Genomic DNA, 21,791 nt, shown 5'->3' on the forward strand with positions numbered 1-21,791 from the left:
CTCAAGAAAGTCAACTTCATGATACCTGATTACATTTTCAGGGGGAGCTATCTCATGGCAATCAAAGCTACAAAAATGTGTGGCTTTGTTTACTACAGAGGCAGAGTACATAGCAGCTACTGAAGCTTGCAAAGAAATATTATGGATGAAAAGATTCCTACAAGAATTAGGCCAAGAACAACAGAAGTATGTTCTATATTGTGACAGTCAAAGTGCTATCCACTTAAGCAAGAATCCGAGTTTTCACTCAAGGTCGAAGCATATAGATGTGCAATATCACTGGATACGTGATGTATTGGAATCCAAGCAACTACAGCTTGAGAAGATTCACACCGATGACAACAGCTCAGACATGATGACAAAGTCATTACCGAAGGACAAACATGATTTATGCAGAAGCGCAGCAGGAATGACGGAACCCTCCACCTAAGTCGGGAGGGGGAGATTGATGGGCCCCATTGGTATCCCTCCTTAGTGGAGGAGAAATGCATGTGTTTGATTTCTAACAAATGCATTGAATAGGTGAGCCATGTCGGTTGGGTAAAACCACATGAGGAAAATAAGTTGCTGTAGTTTTTGGGGCTCACATTTACAGCAAAGGAGAGCTAGCTATAGGTATAGCTAAGGGTGGTGCAGCAATGGTTGAAAGTAAAAGAAACAATGCATTAAATGGCATGCAAACATTGAACGTAAATTATGGAGAAGTTGGACTTAGCTTTCCAACTATCAATATATTTACCAATGTGCCATCAAGCCAATTGCCTATATAAAGGCATCAGAACCTTGCAATTGGAAGCAAGCCAAGTAAGCCAAGCAAGCGAGAGAAGGCATTAGAAAAGCATCCAAACTTTCAGAGAGAGTTTGAGAATTAGAGAGAGCCTCACTTGTGAGAATTGAGAGAAAAGCCTCAAATTGAGTGAGAAGAGAAATCCTCTTGAGAGAACCCAAGAGAGAGTGTTTAGCCATTTTTGGTGAGATTGTTTATTGTAATCCCATTATTTTACATAGTGGAAGAAATTACTACTGCTGCCCTGTGGATGTAGGCATATTGCCGAACCACATTAAATTCGGTGTCTCCTTTATTTTTCTTGCCTAGCTATCTGCTGTTGTTCACTTAATTTGTTATCTCATTTTTATCACACAAGAGTGGGAAAAGTTGATCTGCGAGATTATCAAATAATCCATTGGCCTTGTATTAGGCGCCATCTTTCCCAACAAAACCGCCTGATGCTTCGGGGGCATTAGATTCTCACCAATGTTTGCCCTACTAGAGTATTATGATTTTGACCTACAAAAGATTGAGAGAACCAAGAGTGGTCAAGTAATAATGTCACACCCCCAACTCGAAGGGTTTATGCAACTTCACTACTCCTATGTGTACCTAAAAAATAGTACTATTATTCTCACCGTCTATTCTATTCTATTCTAGATTTCTAGGATCCGAGTTATTGAAAAAAAAAAAAAAAAACAAATATAGAGGAACATATGGGTGAGATGATCTTGGGAGATGATAAGAGTGGATGAATTGATACACATTAGAGGAATTATTGTTTGGTAAAATTTAAGTGGAGAGTGAATATTAAGGGGGTGAGAAAATAAGACAAGTCACTGGAGTGATAATAGTACCACCCAAATATTTTATTTTTAAAAAAAGGACAATTAGTGACTACAATGCAAGGCAATTCTTGCCTTTTTTTTTTTTTTTTAATATATGTATGTGTGTGTGTGTCCGTTCTCCTAGGTGAGGTTATGAAATTGATGAAACAGAGAGATTTGAAGGGAGTCGGTTAAAATAGAAGACAAGGGTTTGCAGCATAAGACAGAAGAAGAGAAGCCCACTGTTGCAATATGAAGGGCGTGACAGCGATGCAAAGTTAACGAATGCATGCATATACGAATATATATGATGCATGAATGCATGGGTGAATGGTCCCACGCTGCTTTTTGAGTAGTGAGTTGTGTCTTTAATTTGTCTTTGCGGGACATGAGACATCTTCTACGCCGCTATCTGCCAAGGGCGTACCCGTGAACCAGTTTTTTTCATCATGTGACTACTGCTGCTGTCTTTCTCACAAGCCACCCATGCATGTTTTGATTCTTTTCATTCTTTTACTTCTTCTTATGCTAGTACACATTAATGGAATATGTTATTTCTCTCCCAACACATTTCCTCAACAAAAAAAAAAAAACGTATTTCCTCAGATAAATTTATGGCACATAAGTTGGGAAGTAAAAATTAAGAAAAAGTGTTGAGACAATTAGCATTTTTTATAACAATTAATTGCTACTAATTTGATTTTATAAAGGTGAAGTGAGTTGATTGTTTTTGAATGTTTAATATTTATCAAGTTGCTAATTAAAACATGGATTCAAATTGATTTGAAAATTTTTAAAGGACACAAGGAAATGAATATTCGGTCTTTTGTGCTTCATATTTCAAAGGACTTTGTCTAAATTAACAACATTAATTAATTAGTACACAGATGGGTTAGAGATTGAGTAAACTTTCGGTAATTGAAAGGTACTAAGGTAGTAATAATAACAAATGAATACAACAAATTAAACACTATAATATATAACATTAAGTAGACTTTGGGTTACTGAATTTTGGCCGGAATTCTTGAAAGATACAAAGGGATATGTAAAGAACAGTTTGAGGTCTTATCAAACATGATATCTCTCTTGTTCCAGGAAATTTTAGGTTCAAAAACTCCAATCACGTCCATTATGCCTTCCCCTCTACTTTCTAATAGCTTAAGTTTTTAAAGTGAAGTGGTTGTTTCACATAATTAGTCTACATGTTAGCTTGGTATATATGTATTGTCAGCTCATTTTCTAATGCTTTAAATTTTGGAATTCAGTGGTTGTCTAATATAATTTTATACAGTATATTCCTTTACCATGAAAAAGCTGTAACAATCTAATATTTTGATTCAAACTATTTTTGCTATTTTTTACCATAGAAGTTTTGCATGCATTTATAGCTTGAAATTCACTTCCCTGGTACATATATATAGTGGATGGTCATATATACACTATAGAATCTTGTGTGGAAATGGAAGTTGGTCCTGGCTAGCTTAGATTATTATTAGTACATATTTGGAAACCGAAAGTGAAGGAACGAAGCAGGAAGAAACTGAGGCAAGGGACAAAGCTAAACGCATATGTGGTTGGCATGTATATGTAATATGTTAGTAGGACCCCAACACCACCACACCCCTTTGGACCAATTGCTTCCCTAAATTGTCTTAGCCTCTTAGCCCTTCACATACATGATGATACACTTGACTCTCTCATTCAACATTCCCTTTCACACTTTCACACTACTACAATACCTATCAAAGCCAACTAATATCATAAACTAATGTTTAAGTTAGTTTGTGTTATTCTCCAAACAGTGCACTATTTACTGTGGCTGACATGAGCCACCTAATTAATTCCACTAAAACATAGTTACAACAGTTATAACTAAAATGAAAAATGGTTTCTGTGAGGGTTAAAGTTGTAAATATGTCATTATTTTGGCTATTGATATGTTGTGCCAACTAATATCTATCCGTTGGTGAATTGGTAGCCTTATGTTTTCTGACAACTCTCTCCTTCCTCACCATTGTTTTCAGACCGATCCCCCTTTTGTTTCCCTGTTAAACAACCAAATTTCATTCCAATACATGGTTAGTGAGAAGATAAATCCATAGCAACTTATGCTACCACCAATATGAGCTGCCGCCCACCTTGTAACTGATGAAGGAATTAACTAATTGCAGGCATCTTGCAGCGTGGGTTTGATTGGCAACTATTTCATGGGTAAGGTTTGTTAATGGCATCAACAGATGATTATTGGTTCCTAAACTAGTTGCTTACTGTGTGTAGCTCTATCATACCAGAAACTTTATCTTTTCACAACTGATGGAATTTATGGATTGTAAATTGGTTATTTTCAGCAATTCCTCATACTATCTGGGAGGGTAACTATGTTCGGTGCAATATAACCAAGGAACACTGCTTTCTCTGACTTGCCCAGTTTTTCCCCAAACTCTATTGTCATTATGCTTTTATTTAATTATTGACCTGTGAAATTTGTTTTTGGCTGAAAATTGTTTGTGGCTGAAATTTTTTTTATGTGAAAACAAATATTGTAGTAAGTTAGATTGAATTACATTTTATAAAAATTCAAAAATATTGGTGTTTCAGAAAACTAGGATTGAGGACCGGACCTCCAGTAAACTCGTGTTTGTGTTTAAGGTTTGAGGACCGGACCTCACTAGTTGAGAACCGGACCTCCAGTAACTCGCTCTGAATTTCTGGGCTTAAGAACCGGTTCTCTCCTTTGAGGACCGGACCTCCAGTAAGTTGCATTGAAATTTATGGACAAATCACTTATAATTTTTTTTGTCCTAACACTCAAACACACCTGATATGTTTTTTTTTCCTACTTAAATTTTTTCTCTCTCCTAACTCTCACATTTCTCTCTTCTCGATCTAGCTCTGTCTGTGGTCTCTCTCTTCCCTCTCCCAGCACCGATCATCTTCTCCGGCGAGAACTCTCTCGTCCGGCAGCCGATGGCGACAGGACCACTCCCAAAATCTTCCTTTCTCCCTCCTCTCTCTCATCATCACAGCATATATGAGTCAAGTCAAAAACGTACTCTCACTCTCAGCTCTCACTTAGTCACTCGCGAGTCGCGATCTCCCATTTCCAGAAACACCCAGCTAGTACCCAGTCGCGATCTCTCTCGATCTCACTCTCGAACTCTCGATCTTGCCTCTATCCCAATCTCGAGACCACCCACACCCACACCCACGAGGCTCGATCTCACTCTCGATATCATCTCTCACTCTCATCTCTCCCAAAATCAAAAGGTATGTCTCATCTCTGAAATTTCAAATTAGGGATTTAGGGTTAGGGTTTTGATTTGGGGATTCAATGACTCACGGGTTAGGGGTTTGATTTAGGGTCTTCAATTACTGATTTTAGCTTATTCATTTATCTATATTTCTGATTGGTGGCTTAGCTTACTGTCTCTGAAATTTTGGGAGTTAGGATTTTTTTTATATTTGGGAATTGGGGTTTTGTGACTTTGTCAATGATGGGTTATGGTTTGGGTAGGCGTTTTGTTCTTAATTAATATCTTTTTACGAAATTGGATTATTCTACCCCTCTAAATCTTGATCTTATAGCAAACAAAATTTCGATCAAAAGCATGTTCATAAATGTGTGTGAACACAATGAGATGTTGATATATGCCCCAATCATGAATGTAAACAAATACTTATGTGGTGTGTATGCATATGGTTTCCACCAGGGTCTTATATTTGTAGGGGATAGCACTGATGGAAACAGAGCTTTGCTCCCCGAATGCTCAGTCAGGTAAGTTTTCTTGCATATTAATGCAGACCTGGCTTAGTTATTCTCTAATTAATTGATTGCCTTAGATATTGGCAGCCACTGGCTTTAGATGTACATGTAATTTTCTTACATTTTTTTTAGTTAATCTATTTGACAAATTTGGTTATTTGATCCACTAAATATATTATGCTTACACTTCAATGCATTTATTTGCAGTACTTTGCTGTTAGGCAAGGCTAGTTACAAAGTTGTGAAAGACAACACTAATTGGCTTTCTAAAGCATACTATGGGAATTAGATGTTTATGGTTTACTGTTGTGTGGCATGTGAGGTAATTGTAACATGGTTTGTTTATCAACCTATTGCTTATATTTTCAATAGGTGTAGTTCCTGCTCTTAACTTGATTTGATTGTTTACTACATAGGTGCTTTATATAATCTATTTCTTAGCAGAGTGTTCCCAACCACAGCTTCAATGACCACTTCCAGTTTGTGATGCTCATAACCCCTCTGCTGCAAATATGTCCTATCGCGCGTGGTGGTTTTCTGAATGCTTCCTCCTCTCCAAATGAAGGCACAAGTCAGCACAGAAGGCTGTCAGCTGCTAGTGGGGGGAACTTTGCCTCTCGGAAGTGAAATGGTTGGTGATACTGCCAGAGAGGTGTGTGATAGCTAGACTTCAATATATCTGCTGCAGCACTTTTGTTTCTGAAACTTATTTTGGATAGTAACACTTGCTAATATATATTAGCTTGTTGGCCAAATATATAATACCAAGTGTACTTCTTTTAGGCATCCTAGCGTATGGTTGGTCAAGTCTGCTGTGTTGCTTTCATCAGGGATGAAACTTGCATTTTCAGGTTGTAATTAATGGTTGGTGTATGCAGACTTTTTAAGTAGTTGTTCATATTAGAGAAATGCTTTAGAGATAGTATTTGCAGCAGCAATGTTTGTAATTCCTCTGGCACTCATCAATATGAATATATGTTTATCCTTATGTTTGGAAAACAAGTTTCATTTGATTAGCTTCCCATTTGTTCTTTTTGGAATGTATGTTCTATGATGATTTTATTAGCCACAAAATCAATTCAGCAAATACAATAGTTTCAATGCAGCTTATTCAAGTAATGAACCCACTGTTTGTCATTAGTGTAACCATTTAATCAACCAATAATTTTCAGATTGCCATGTTTAACCAACTACTGCAGCAATGGTGAGAATCACTGTCAAACCAATCATCTTTGGTTTAATAAGGCATGGCTAATCAGTTTTTTATTATATATTTAGTTTCACTAAACCACCAACAAAAGTTCCTGTTAGTTGCTTAAGCCCTTGTCTACATCAATGTCAGATTTGATCTTTGCAGCCACCAAAACCTTGAGATTGGCATGTATTGAGTATTAGCCACCTCAATCTGTACAACTAACAGCTTATTAGAGGCTAGTTGGTGGCTAATAGCTTAAACAACTAAACATTAGTTGTTTAATGGAGTGAGGATACCCTTGAAATTGGTTGGCTTTGATAGGTATTGTAGTAGTGTCACTCTCCCTTTCAGCCCCCCCCCCCCCCCCCCCCCCAATTTGGTAATATTTGCTCTCTCTCTCTCTCTCTCTCTCTCTCTCTCTCTCTCTCTCTCTCTCTCTCGTGAGCACACAGTATATGCAACATATATGATATATCTAACTGTCTTCCATGGTAGATTTTCTGTGTACGGTGTTGCAGAATAATGCTTCCCTGTCCTAGCTAGCCACTTGCCATAACTAAACTACCTTATCGACAAAAGTAGTGAGCCTGAGATCAATACTGTACTCAACAATGGGATTTCTCGGATTCCTTGTATATATGCTGCTGGCATCAATGGCTTCTTTCCAAGCCTGCATGGGCGACAATGGCTTTGTTCCTGCGCAATTGAACTACGACGTTTTAGGCCTGCTTGTCTTCAAATCCGACCTCCATGACCCTTCTTCATACCTTGCTTCGTGGAACGAAGACGACGACTCCCCATGTTCTTGGAAGTTTGTACAATGCAATCCAGTCACCGGACGAGTCTCTCAGCTGTCACTTGAAGGCTTAGGCTTGTTTGGAAGAATCGGAAAAGGGCTTCAGAATTTGCAGCACTTGAAGGTGCTGTCCTTGTCAAACAACAATTTCAGTGGTGATATTAGTCCAGACAAGTTTGCTCTCCCTCCCAATCTTGAAAGGCTTAATTTGAGCCACAACAGTCTATCAGGGCTCATTCCCACTACTCTTGTGAACATGAGTTCCATCAGATTTCTTGATCTTTCTGAGAATTCATTCTCAGGACCAGTCCCTGATAATCTGTTTGACAATTGTTTTTCGCTTCGGTACCTTTCTCTAGCTGGGAATTTGCTTGAAGGGCCTTTGCCTAGTACACTGGCTAGATGCTCTTCTTTGAATGGCCTTAATCTCTCTAATAACCATTTATCCGGTACCCCGGATTTTGGTTCAGGGATTTGGTCCTTGAAAAGGCTTCGTTCTTTAGATCTTTCGAACAATGTTCTTTCCGGGTCTGTACCACAAGGGATATCAGCCATACATTACTTGAAAGAGTTGCTAATACAGGGCAATCACTTCTCTGGGCCAATTCCTGCTGATGTAGGACTATGTCCACACTTAGGTAGGATTGATTTCAGCAACAATCTTTTCATTGGTGCATTGCCAGAGTTACTTCAGAGGCTGAAGTCTTTGACCTTTTTCAGTCTATCAGATAACATGTTTACAGGTGATTTCCCTCAATGGATTGGTAACATGAGCAGCCTCCAATACATGGACTTCTCCAACAATGGTTTCACTGGAAGCCTCCCACCATCAATGGGTGACCTGAAATCTCTCAATAATTTGAGTCTGTCTAACAACAAACTCATTGGTACCATTCCAACATCTCTTGTTTACTGCTATAAGTTGTCGGTAATTCGGTTGAGGGGTAACAACTTCAGTGGAAGCATACCAGAGGGTTTGTTCGATTTGGGATTGGAAGAAATAGACTTTTCCCACATGGGACTTACAGGTTCTATTCCATCTGGTTCGAGTAGACTCTTTGAATCTTTAAAGATGTTGGATCTGTCAAGGAACAATCTCAAAGGAAACATTCCAGCAGAAATGGGACTTTTCTCCAACTTGAGGTACTTGAATTTGTCATGGAACAATCTTCAATCAAGGATCCCTCCAGAGCTGGGGTTCTTTCAGAACCTAACAATTCTAGATCTTCGAAACAGTGCCTTCTATGGTTCTATTCCTGGGGATATATGTGATTCAGGGAGTTTGAGAATTCTCCAACTGGATGGAAATTCATTGACTGGCCCAATTCCTGATGAGATTGGGAACTGCTCATCTCTCTATATGATGTAAGTTTGATCACCTTCTTTCTTTGTTTAGTTGTTCACAATTATCTGTGTATTTTTATTAAGTTGAACTATATATACCAACTGTGATGTTTTTCTGTTGCAGGAGTTTGTCCCACAACAATTTAAGTGGTCCTATTCCTAAATCCATTTCAAAGATAAGCAAGCTCAAGATTTTGAAATTAGAGTTCAATGAGTTGAGTGGAGAGATTCCACAAGAGCTTGGAAGACTGGAAAATCTTCTTTCTGTAAACATATCATATAACAGGTTAACAGGGAGGCTTCCTGTTGGGAGTGTATTTCAGAGCTTGGATCAAAGTGCTTTGCAAGGAAATTTGGGTATTTGCTCACCATTGTTAAAGGGACCATGTGTCATGCATGTACCTAAGCCCCTTGTTCTTGACCCAAATGCCTACAACAACCAAATGGGTGGTCATAGACACCCAAATGAATCTTCAATATTAACGAAAGACCGCCACAAAATGTTCCTTAGCATATCTGCTATTGTGGCAATTTCAGCTGCCACTCTGATTGCAGCTGGAGTAATCATTGTTAGCCTTCTAAATGTATCTGCAAGGAGGAGGCCTGCATTTGTGGAAACCGCAATGGAAAGCATGTGTTCAAGCTCTTCACGATCCGGTAATTTGGCCTCTGGGAAGCTCATTCTGTTCGATTCAAGGTCATCCTCGGATTGGATTAGCAGTCCTGAATCACTAATTAACAAGGCCTCTGAGCTTGGGGAGGGAGTCTTTGGAACAGTTTACAAAATTCCACTTGGAGCTCAGGGAAGAATAGTAACAATCAAGAAGCTTGTTACAACAAATATAATCCAATGTCTTGAAGACTTTGACAGAGAGGTTCGGATTCTGGGAAAAGCAAGACACCCGAATCTGATAGCCCTGAAAGGATACTACTGGACTCCACAAATGCAGCTCCTGGTTACAGAGTTTGCTCCCAATGGCAGCCTACAAACCAAACTCCATGAAAGGCTTCATTCAACCCCACCTCTTTCATGGGCTAATAGATTCAAAATCTTGCTTGGAACAGCAAAGGGACTTGCACACTTGCACCATTCTTTCCGTCCACCAATCATTCACTACAACATAAAACCAAGTAACATCTTGCTTGATGAGAATTACAACCCAAAGATTTCAGATTTTGCACTGGCAAGGCTTCTGACAAAGATCGAACGGCATGTAGTGAGCAACAGATTTCAGAGTGCACTGGGCTATGTGGCACCAGAATTAGCATGCCAGAGCCTAAGGGTGAATGAAAAATGTGATGTATATGGTTTTGGTGTGTTGATCCTTGAGCTTGTGACTGGTAAAAGGCCTGTAGAATATGGGGAAGACAATGTTGTGATATTGACTGACCATGTGAGGGTTTTGCTTGAGCAAGGCAATGTGTTGGGGTGCATTGATCTAAGCATGGGGGAGTACCCAGAGGATGAGGTCCTACCAGTGCTCAAGTTGGCATTGGTGTGCACCTCTCAGATACCATCCTGCAGGCCTACCATGGCAGAAGTGATTCAAATTCTGCAGATTATCAAGACCCCAGTTCCACAAAGAATGGAGGCTTTCTAATCCTAAGAGCATTAATGCAATATTCCTTAACTAGTTCCATTGTTGGAATTTCTTGTTATTTTTTTAGTTGGATTGATAGGGAACTGCTCTACTTGTTAATTGTTCTTTGTTTTTCCTCACCTACAGTAAGCAGATTTCTCTGCTTGCTATCTGCAGATATCTAATGTGGAATGGATGAATTGTGTCATTGCAATGTGAACTTTGGAACACTTGTATATAATTTAATAGAATTGGTTTACAAGTCTTGCAAGTCAAGAAAATGCAGCACTGGACTAAGAAAATTACTATACGATTGGCCCCAAATCAACCTAAAACCTCATGTCAGGAAGAAAGACATGAAAATTTTTCAAATCCAATACATTTGATGGGTCTACAAGCTGTTATATGGCTCATCTAATACACCATATTGGACCATACAATGATACCGCGCTATACTAAACTGTACTAAATTGAACTAGACTCGATTTTCATTGTACTGTGCAGAGTTTTTCCGGACTCTTTAGAATGGCTTAAGCATTGTATAATCTATTTATGTCTAGACCAAAATGCAATACAGTCTAGTCTAGTACAAATAAGTATAGGACTATAGTCCAATCTGCTTAAGTGTATTGAACTGTTAGAAGATAGAGTTTCTCTAAATCTCAATCGTCTAACATTGTGTATGTTCACCATGGTTACAATGCAAATACAGAAATTCTGGGAATATAAAACTGTTGATGGGGTTGTAGATGACTAGGTTAGAATCACAATCAAACTGTGATTTTGCATTATGAATATTATAAATATTTATATCTATATACACACACACATATATATATATATATGTATGTACGGGCCCTACACACGAGAGGTGACTTTATGATTGTTTGTATGCTTTCATTCTGTGAGGTAGACGACAGAACACTTCACGGGTCTCCTTATAATTCACCTCATATATTGTGGTTAAAAAAACAACATCAAATTTGTATAATAATAATATGAAGGAATGTCTATCACCATTATACAATAATAACGAAGGAACAGGACCAACCAACAAATATGCTTACAACTCTGTCCTTTAAAATAAAGCTCCAAATATATACGACAGATACAATTATGTCATACCAGATATGATGCAAGTCAAAAGTTCTCTCTCTTTTTATAATCAAAACCATTAAAATAAGATTCTGTGTTCAAAATTGTTGGAGCATAATACAAAAATATCACTCCCATTGTGGCGTGTAGATAAACAGTTTTAACTCTCCAAGAACAAATTTTTTTACTGATGAAACAGAGAACTAGAACTTAATTAATTGTTACTGTAGAGTAAGGGCTTATAGCTCTAGTTGTAATGTGTAATGTGTAATGTGTAATGAAAAAGGTTTGTCCGTGTGTATAGTAAGGGCTTATAGCTACAGTTGTAATGGAGAAAAACTTTCACGTTAAGAGATGTATACAATCATTCTCTCATAATTAATGGTTATTTAATTAGCATTTAAGAACATATTGTTAGAGAATGGATATACACACCCTTTACATACAAGTTTTTCTCATTATAATGAATATTTACTTCTAAAATGATGTGGTCCTATCCTATGTGGTCCAAAATGATGTGGTCCTATCCTATGTGGTAGTGCTCCATTGATTTCTATATGAATTTGAGGCTCATTTATTTATAATAAGCAAAACACTTATACATACAATGTGATAACATTTTTTATCTAAATTTAAGATCACTGGTATTATTCCCTTAGTTTCCAATAGTCTCGGTGTCTCGATAAGGGAAAGAAGGCAGAGAGGGTAAGAGAGAGAGAGAGAGAGAGAGAGAGAGAGAGAGAGAGAGAGAGAGAGAGAGAGAGAGAGAGAGACGGTCTTTGTTTGACAAAAATGCCCCTCGTAAAAGAGTATCCACATGATCAAATTTAAAACAAAAATTCAGCATGATCAGCCAATATTTGAGAGGGCATTGGTGACCTTTAAATTTTTATCCAACTAATTCACTTTTGAGGAATCGAGGAACCCCATTGTCATTGAGGGGAATTTGAAACTCTTAACACCACCCGTCAAATGAGTAAGTAAAACTTTCATGTAATAATTGTATACATTTCGACCAAAAAAATAATTGTATACATTATGTTTAACTTTTCCAACGTGGTAAATCAAGTAACGAGAGGAGCCGAGACGTACATTAATTTCACATATTTTCCTCAACCCTTGAAATGTTTGCACATTCATGGCTTAGGGTCAAGTGATTTTGTTGTTTCAACCAACTACACACCTCAGAATATACTCGTTCCCTTTTGACCATCTTATTATTGTAACATCATGAACCCCAAACTAAGCTTCAAAGAAGACACTAAATTACACCCAACTATGGTTCATTTTAAAATAAGAAAAATCCCTTGCAAGTGGAATCGTCTAATACAATGTGTACAATGCTGAAAGGACAGGATGCTGCCATATATCCAATTAATCTACAACTGCATTCATGGTATCATCTTAAAAGATTAAAATGATTTCACACAAAGCTACTATCAATCTAAGAGTCGTTTATCTAATAGGCAATATTCACCAAATAGTCAATTTCAAAAGTGGTCCACCAATCAGCCAAGCATCTTATCCACGAAATGCCTCATGTAAGTCAATTTATACCACAGTTCTACTTGACTAGTCAGCAAGAAGATATTAAAACCAGCATATAGCAAGCAACTACGCAAATACATCAATTGTGAAAGTGGAACCATGGAGAAAAAGGAAGAGAAACCAGAATATAAATTGATAGTTAGGCATTCCATGTTGGTTGGAATCATCATATTGCATCCAAATTTGCCTTTAAACTTAATATATAATATTGCTCAAAAATTTGAGAGACTCAGAAAAGAATTTAAGACAAATAGAAAGCAAAGCTCTAAATTCATTATCTTATACAGATAGAAACTGCTGAGGATAGATATTTCTCCTTACAACTAACATTCGAAATACTGGCATGAGGCAAGCATCACATCAGTTATCATGCAAAGCCTTTGTCAAATATAATCTACTGAAGCTCTGCCCAGCAACCCTGTACATTGTTTTTACAAACATAAAATTGAAATTAGTGAAATTTCAAAATTTCAAAATTTCAATGACTAAATGTGCCAGATGAAGGGAGGCGAAAGACCGAGACTGACTGACTAAAGACCGAGACTGACTGACTACACTAATATGGGTATACTAATTTATTGCTGTTAAATCAGAAAGAAAAATATTTTCGCAACAACTAATATCGGAGGACTGAAATTAAGTATTAAGGGGGAATACAATCAAAAATGACTTTTAAGAGGAATTTGTAACATACCCATTAATTTGGTTGCAGTAGTTAGAGATTTGATTTGTTATGAGAAAGCTATCCAAACGTGATGGCTCGGGGAGTGGCTTAAAAACGGGGTTTGAAGGATCCTCTTCAGGTAAAGGTTCTTCTCCTGCAGCCTTCCGTGCCATGTTCTCTGACCTATAATGCACAGAACAGAAAACTAAATATACAGTAAACTTAAAATAGCAAAAGCAATGAGCAGAGACAAGTCATATTACAAAACTCTGGGTAGACAAAACCTAATCATGGTCCAGATTTTGCAGGAGAAAACAAGCAGAATTAATGATGCAGGCAACATTCTTCTAATAGATTTTTACATTTAGTACATGTTGGTAAACTCAAATGCATAAGCAACTGAAGGAAAAGTAAAAGCTAATAAAACATCCAAACAGGACACCATATCAAATATGCACAGATCTCCTATTACTTTGATGATCCACAATGGAAGGACAGGACCTTCACTTTGGTTTCCTCTCCCCCCCCCTCCAAAATAAAAAAAGGGCTTCAAGTCTAATTTGTCAGCATTTTATTTATTTATTTCAGAGAATTTGTAAACATTTTATTGTCACCCACATTTATAAGGTTGTAATATAAACATCAAAACCCATGAATATATGTGTCTTATTTTCACAAAAGAAATTAAAAACACATTTTATAAGGGCAGTTAGTAAGTTCAAAAATATATCAGTTCATCCACTGTCTAATTAATTATTAGGCATGATAACTTTATCTATTACACAGAAAGAATAGAATGAATTTTTCAGAATGCACTGAGAACACCTAAATGCCACCTGATCATGAAATGACCCAAGGCCTCTTCCAAAAGTGCTAGTTGAAATTGACTTTTGAGTTCATAGGCCTAACTACCTAATCTTCCCCAATGCATTATCTATGTGGAATTCTGGGGGATCACAACCTCTCCTTTAAACCTTGGCATCTTTTCCAAGGGAGGAATCATACATATCACACTTACCAATGGACAACCAATCCTGATGTGAGACGCGACCCTTTCCAATGTGGGACGCAACCATTTACCAGCCTACGGATCCACATTACCCCACAACCCAGGGGCCAGCCCCCTTTCCATCTTCAGTAGAGAGTCATCATCATACCCAGGCTCTTGAGTCTACATAAGCCAGGCTGGGTTGCGCTCTCAAAGCGTTAGCTGGAATTGACTTTTGGGTTCGAGGCCTTGCATAAGTTATAGTTACTATAGACCCATACATGAAGAACCATTGCCATGGTCAAAGCTTCTTCCAACATCCCCGTCAGATGAGAACCAAAATAAATAAAAGCCTTTCAGACCAAAAACAATACAAACTCATTATTTTAAAAAGTAGAAGACATGATCACAAGTTTTACAAACCAAACACCAACTGTTCCATCAAACAAAATTAAGATTGAACAAGGATAAGGATTGCATACCAACCAGGGAACCAAATAAAACAGAAATAGAAAAAAGAAATAAATAAAGCATTGATGTCCAAGTAAAGATGCAAATACCATAAATAACAGACACAAAAAATCACAAAGCCTTATCTAAAATGTATAATTGACCATGGATGTTCAAATAAGAACATAAAATTGACCAAATATTCTAGCTTTATCTTATATATTCATGCACTGTGCCTCCAATGACAAATTGCAGCGTTGACAAAGTAATGCAAAACCAACCGACATGTAAAATCCCCAAAGAGGAAATCCAAAACCATATAACAAATTTATAAAATAGCACCATAGAAGAATCCAAATGCAATATATACCTTCTCTTTTGAAGCCATGCTTGCTGTTGGGCTTGCTGACGTGACAGGTTCCTATAATAGTATTGGAACTGGAAGAGAGGACACTCATCAGGACATGCAAACGACCAATCATAACATGAGAACCTTCAGGTAAAGAGAACACAAACCTTCTGCTGTTCCATCGACAAATCATCCATGCATTCAATAAGAAATTCCATATTCCTCTCCAGAAATGGACTGGTTGATAATTGCAGACGATCATAATCACACTAAAATATAAATATGAATTAAATAAGCACTAAAATAATTTTAAAAAGTTATATTGAATTTCCCAGAAAAAAATATCATAAATAAACCTGGATAACAGGTGTATCAGCTTCCAGCTCTGTCATAAAGGCACTAATAAGTGCAGAATTTGAGACTTTGATCTGTCAAGTTCAAGCAGCATAAACATCAAAAAACATAAAACAAATGGCCATTCCAAGATAATGAGCATATACAAGTATAGACTGTATTTTGCTACTCCAAAAATGAAATAATCAAGCTCAAAAAGCTTACAGGTATTTCCTCAAATATATCCACCCATGATAGATTTTTCTCCCTCAACCTAATGTACCAAACACATAAGAAGTGAGCTTCCATCCATAGCATAATTTTATATAAATCACAGCAGAAAGATCTCATACTTCTCTCCTGTAAAACTGTTAGTGCGGTAAAGCTCCATGAAAGAATCAGAAAGCTTCAATGCCTTAAGTGCTAAGACACCTTGATTGGATTTCAATGGATCATAAATTATGCAAACACACCGTCTAATATTTTCCTGCACAATATTGTAAAAAAATATATAAATGAAACCATATGAAAAGGGACAAAAAATAGCAAAATTAAAATGATAAGGAATGTAATCTAATTCACTATCACTTAAACTAAAAGCAACCAGTAGCACTTTTAGGTGCTTTCCTTTTTTGGAATCCCAAGGCTCCATAGATGAGCACTACGACAGCATTATAAGACCTTTTGGTCTAAAAAAAAGTGCCCACATAAATTTAATGAAGAAAAAATAAGGTTTTTGTTTTCAGTTGAATGAAATTACATGAAACAAGAATAGTAGTTTCAAAATCATTACCTGGTAGTTCATGAATGTCTCAATCAGCTCCACTGTTTGAAAAGAACCCAACAATGTTGATTGGTACCTGAATAGTATTAATAATAGTTATATATTACACAGGAGAAAAAGAGTGTAAAAACAGTTTGACCAAAATCTTCCCTTTTAACACTTGACTAACAACAATCGAAGAGCACCATGCATAATAATGTATATGTGAGCATGCATTATTATATATATGTGGATTTGCATGTGCACATGCATGTGGGCTACCAGCTACACAGATTCAGCATGCATGCATGAGCATAAACAAAAAATGTCCATGCATGAAAGCAAAGCCCATGCAACAATGTGCATACCCATGAAAAGTAGACACCATTTGAAAGCATACATATAAGCAAGCACTGAAATCAGACTTGAGAAAGAAGAAGATACTGAAATGGTTCAAGACACTACACTACTGGAAATGAGATGAGACACGAATGTAAAGAGGATGAAATACATGGCTAACTTTCTTACTAATATTTGCTCTGTTAAATCAAGGCTAAGGAATGGTTTTAGCATTCTACTCTCATGTTTGATGAGTACACATTAGGGTTTGGCTAACCCACAGTATCCAAAACTCATAAATTTAGGTTTTAGGGAAATTAAACTTCCTGAATTCATTCTCTGATTTTGACTTTATCATAAATCATAGTGATGACCATACACTAATATGTTTGCTTCCAAGAGTAAAATTCATTGGTGTAATAATGAAAGAGAGCTGCTATTTGCACACCCTTAAATTTCTTTTTGCACACCCTCAAAAATTTAATTTGTGAAATAACCAAAAACACCCAAAATAAAATTACCCAAAACCCCATTCCTTTATCATTCCCTCTTCCCTGTCACAGCACCCCACCCCCCCCCCCCCCCGGTGAGAACCACTGCCGACCACCCCAGCCCCGTTCCGGCCTTCCCCTCTCTCTCTCTCTCTCTCTCTCTCTCTCTCTCTCTCCTTCCCTCTTACCCGCCGACCACCCCACCCCCATCCTCCCTCCTCTTTCTCTCTCCCCGAAACCAACCCAGCCCTTCACTCTCTCTCTCTACAACTCTGAGCCCCTCCCCTTGCCGCACCACCTCCCTCTGCACCCCTCCCCTTTTGCCATCCCCCTCCCCTCCCCCTGCCGCACCACCTCCCCCCTGCACCCCTCCCCCTGTCGCACCACCTCACCCCTGCAACACTCCCCCTGCCGCACCACCTCCCCCCCGCACCACCTCACCCCTGCAACACTCCCCCCTGCCGCACCACCTCCCCCCTGCACCCCTCCCCCTGCCGCACCACCTCACCCCTGCAACACTCCCCCTGCCGCACCACCTCCCCCCTGCAACCCTCCCCCTGCCGCACCACCTCACCCCTGCACCGCACCACCTCCCTCTGCACCCCTGAAAATTAAAAAATATATATATATGCAGGTGGTTCGGCGAACCGGTGCCGAACTCGGCTGTTTCGTTCGGCAGGCATCCACCGAATAGAAGAGGATTGTTCGGCGGGTACCTGCTGAATGAAATAGCCAGGTTCGGCACTGGTCTGCCGAACCTGCATTTTTTTTTTTTTTTTTTAAGTTGGTGTTGCGGGGAGGCGGTGGTGCTGCGGGGAGGAGAGAGAGAGGGAGGTGGTCGGGTGAGGGAAGGAGAGTGGGAGGGAGGTGGTCGGTGAGGGAGGGGAAGGGAGGGGGGAGGGAGGAGGGAGGGGGAGGGGGAGGGGCTGGGATATATGGCAGAGGCTTGCGGATGGGTGGCTGGTTTCAACATTTTTTTTTTTTTGTTCTTTGTTTTTTTTTTTTTTAATTTAAAAATTCACATTTGGGGTAGGGTGTGTAGTGTTTGAATTAGGTGGGTGTGTAGTGAGAAATTTTGGTGAGATTAATGAGGTTGGGGTATTTTGGTAATAGGAGGGGTGTGTAAAAGAGAAATTTTAAATTTTAGAAAATGGTAAGAGGTGTGTAAGAGAAAAGTGTGTGCAAAAAGAAAAAAAAGGGTGTGCAAATAGCAGCTCTCTAATGAAAACACTTTCATTCCCAGCATTTCTAAGCAGTAGAATGGGAAAGTTGAATTCCATTGATTACAAAAAACCTCTTTCCAAGGAGTGATTTCAGAATTCCTAAAACCTCATTCCACGATGACTATTTTGTCATAAACCAAACTGAGCCTATAGGAAAAAGATAGACCAGAGCAACATTGAAACGAACACACAACATAATAGTTTGCACTTTGCAATTTAAAATTAAAGTTTTTGGAAAACACAAATATGTGACAAAGCCTCCCTTTATTATTCTTCCTATCTCCTAAAATGAAGGAAAAGCATACAATGACAAGGAAAGGCTTAAACACATTAACATCTCAGATGCACAAGATTTCAAATCTAAATTTTCTATATAAAAAATGTTTTATTATGAACAGAATAAATGATGACAATCAGGGGCCAGGATCTAATACAGTGCAAAACAAAATAACTAAAAGCATTCAAAACCTCCATTGGATCTGGAAAGTGGATTAGATGGAAAGAGGAAATCAATAGTCAGGGGGTCAAGCTTCTTAGAGTAGTAATTATACCCATAAAGGCAGCACTAATCTAGTGCATGACATTCCATGGTGTCAGGATTCTATAGGAGGGATATGGGGGGTTCTCAAATAGATCGATATTCAAGCAACATGATAAGACAAGAGAAACAAGCAATTCATAAATATAGGGAAAAAAAAACCCAGAAATATATTACTAAACACATAACTTGACATCTTTTGACATGTTTTATTTGTCATTAAGAAAGCAATAAGTTAAAAATCGAGACTTACCATCCAACAGTGTTATTGTCAACATTAACCTCTCTCAAACATCTCATCATCTCAAGCTGGTAATTTGCGCCATCAGCTTCAATCTCTTCATCCTCCTCTCGAATCTGTAAATTAAAAAAAAAAAAAAAACACATGTAGTGCAACTTTGATAACAAGGGATGAGGGAAAAAGGCATTTGGATATCACAGAATAGAAGAAAATGCATCATCAACATACCGGAAAGGGGAAACAATTAGTAACTTCGAGAACACTGCCAACATCTAAACCAAGAAGTTGCCCCGTGACCAGAGCCGGTGAAAACTCCTTGCAGTGTTTGATTATCTTCAAGATAACCTGGTTTTTTGGGGAAAAAAATAGAAAAAGAAAATTAATGCCAACAGTAAGGTAACTTAGCATGCCCAGTTCCAAAAGCAACCAATTGGGGATTATGAAAAATAAAAATTAGTACTAAAACTTGTGTGAGCTTAGGAGTGAAATCATAGAATGCTTGTGTTTGCCTACACTGATATTTTGGGAGCCATTAAAACAAAAATAAAAGGTACAGTCAATTGAGCTATATTAGCCGAAAAATGTAAAAAAAATTTGAACTGGGGTTAATTTTCTTTTTTCTTTACAGATATATATAACATACTTGTACACATATTTATATAGATGTGTATGTATTAAATAAGAGAAATCAACAAAACAAAGAAAAGTCGAGAGTGAAGGAGAGTTACCAGTCCCTCAATCTGAACAACTCTGAGAGGGGAAGCAACCTCCTCAGTCGCTGCCACTTGAAGAAAGGATCTAGCTAATGCTGTAAAATCAACAAATACAAAAAACCAATGTTACCCAAGAAAACACATCCAAAATTGCATAGAAAATCAAGATAGAGTGCGTACTGCTCGCCATGCTGTGAAGTCTCGGAGACGCGGAGAAGCGGAAATAGTAGAAGAAGATGGGAAGGAAGCCTTCTTTCGCGAGCGGAGGAACCTCTGTAAATTGAATGGGAGATAGCCTAAACCCTAGTTGTCGACGGACTGAGACTCGGACTTTGGGCCTTGCACGCTCGTTGGGCCTAATCTAAGTTACACAAGTCCAAATTGCCTCCGACAAGGAAGAATAAGAATTATTAAAAAAAAATAGCAAATTACAATTTATATCGCTCACCTTTAGGGTGTTTCACAACTTATATCCTATGATTTCAATTTTTTTAATTTAGTACATAATATTTTTATTTACCTACAATTCACCACTGCCATATTTTTTATTGTCCAAGTATATGTTAATTGATGACTTGACAGTTGTAGATCCAATATTTTTGCCAACCTGTAAAATCGAATGACCTTTTTGCATGTGTATTTTCAGTACATCAAGTTTGATATAAAATTTGGGAGGTCGTTCAAAAACCAAAAATCGATATCAAACTGCTAAAGCACGTCTTATGGGGTAGTCTGAGAGATCGTTCGGCCTTACAAGTCAACAAAATGTAGGACTAACAACTGCCACGTCATCAATTAACGTATAATTAGACAATTAAACATACTACAGTAGTGAATTGTAAGCAAATCAAAATGTTAGATACTAAATTGAAAAAATTGAAACCAAAGGGGGCAAGTTGTGAAGCCCCCCAAATTTTAGGGGTGTAAGTTATAATTTGCTCTAAAAAAAGGCCAAATTACACTTACAACCCCTTTAGTTTTTGTGAGTTTCCACTTTAGTTTAGTCCATGTAATTTTCATTTTATATTTTACTTTAGCTTGCAATTACGCCAATTTTATCAATTAAGCAAATTAAAAAATGATGTGGTTTGCATGTGATAATTGTTAAAGATTGATCATATAAATGCATAAATGCAACGGAGAATAGAATTATATGATCGTTCTTCGTTATTTTGGTACTTATGAAAGAGGGGGAAAAGAAGAGGGGAAAAATAAAATTCAAAATTCAAAATTTTTTTTTTTTGAAATATATATATACATTTTTTTTTCTTTTCTAGAAAAACAAATGTAAAATAAAAAACTAGTGAAAGATTTAAACTAATAAAAAGCCTAAACTAGTGCATCAAAACACTTAACAACAATGGCATCAAAAACTTGTTGTAAAATTTATTTGTTTATTTACTCGCAAGTGGACGAGTTGTTGTAGTAAAGTTTGTACAAAATACGAGGTCGAATCCAAGAGAGTGTTTAAAAATAGACACACTAATTGTAAACTATATATTAATTTAGATCTAACTTAGTTTGGAAGATTTTTGAGTTTTTGATAAAAGAAACTAAATAATAACTAAATAAAATGGAAAATATGAGTGGAAGGGTCTAGAAATTGGTATGGAACCAAGGTCTAGGGTTCACACCACCATGTAATTATTTATAACAAAGATCTAGTAATTTCTCATAGAAAGGAGGGCACGTAAGACTCAACTTGATGCTCCCACCAAATGTATTTATATTTTAAGCACAAAATAAATGATTTTTTATGGTAGATCTTGTTCTTGCTTAAAG

General features: G+C 37.6%; 2 protein-coding genes across 2 annotated transcripts; one reads left to right on the forward strand and one right to left on the reverse strand.

Annotated features, from left to right (window-relative positions):
- The first annotated feature begins 6,981 nt into the window (after positions 1–6,981).
- On the forward strand, positions 6,982–10,482 carry LOC147292694 (Leucine-rich receptor-like protein kinase family protein). The gene is made up of 2 exons (XM_086234268.1): positions 6,982–8,715; positions 8,819–10,482. The coding sequence occupies exons 1-2, from the start codon at positions 7,166–7,168 to the stop codon at positions 10,293–10,295; spliced, it is 3,027 nt and encodes a 1,008-aa protein (XP_086090394.1). The 5' UTR covers positions 6,982–7,165; the 3' UTR covers positions 10,296–10,482.
- A 2,537-nt stretch (positions 10,483–13,019) lies between these two features.
- Positions 13,020–20,346, reverse strand: TIF3H1 (translation initiation factor 3 subunit H1). Its single transcript, XM_086232077.1, has 12 exons — positions 20,190–20,346; positions 20,025–20,104; positions 19,525–19,641; positions 19,309–19,412; positions 16,495–16,561; positions 16,055–16,188; positions 15,927–15,975; positions 15,725–15,796; positions 15,536–15,637; positions 15,390–15,457; positions 13,612–13,764; positions 13,020–13,335 (listed from the first exon to the last, which is right to left on the reverse strand). The coding sequence occupies exons 1-12, from the start codon at positions 20,197–20,199 to the stop codon at positions 13,278–13,280; spliced, it is 1,014 nt and encodes a 337-aa protein (XP_086088203.1). The 5' UTR covers positions 20,200–20,346; the 3' UTR covers positions 13,020–13,277.
- Positions 20,347–21,791: the final 1,445 nt, after the last annotated feature.

The sequence above is a fragment of the Dryas octopetala genome, chromosome 2 (genome assembly GCF_963921425.1).
Source record: "Dryas octopetala chromosome 2, drDryOcto1.1, whole genome shotgun sequence".
In the NCBI taxonomy this organism is placed as follows: Eukaryota; Viridiplantae; Streptophyta; class Magnoliopsida; order Rosales; family Rosaceae; genus Dryas; species Dryas octopetala.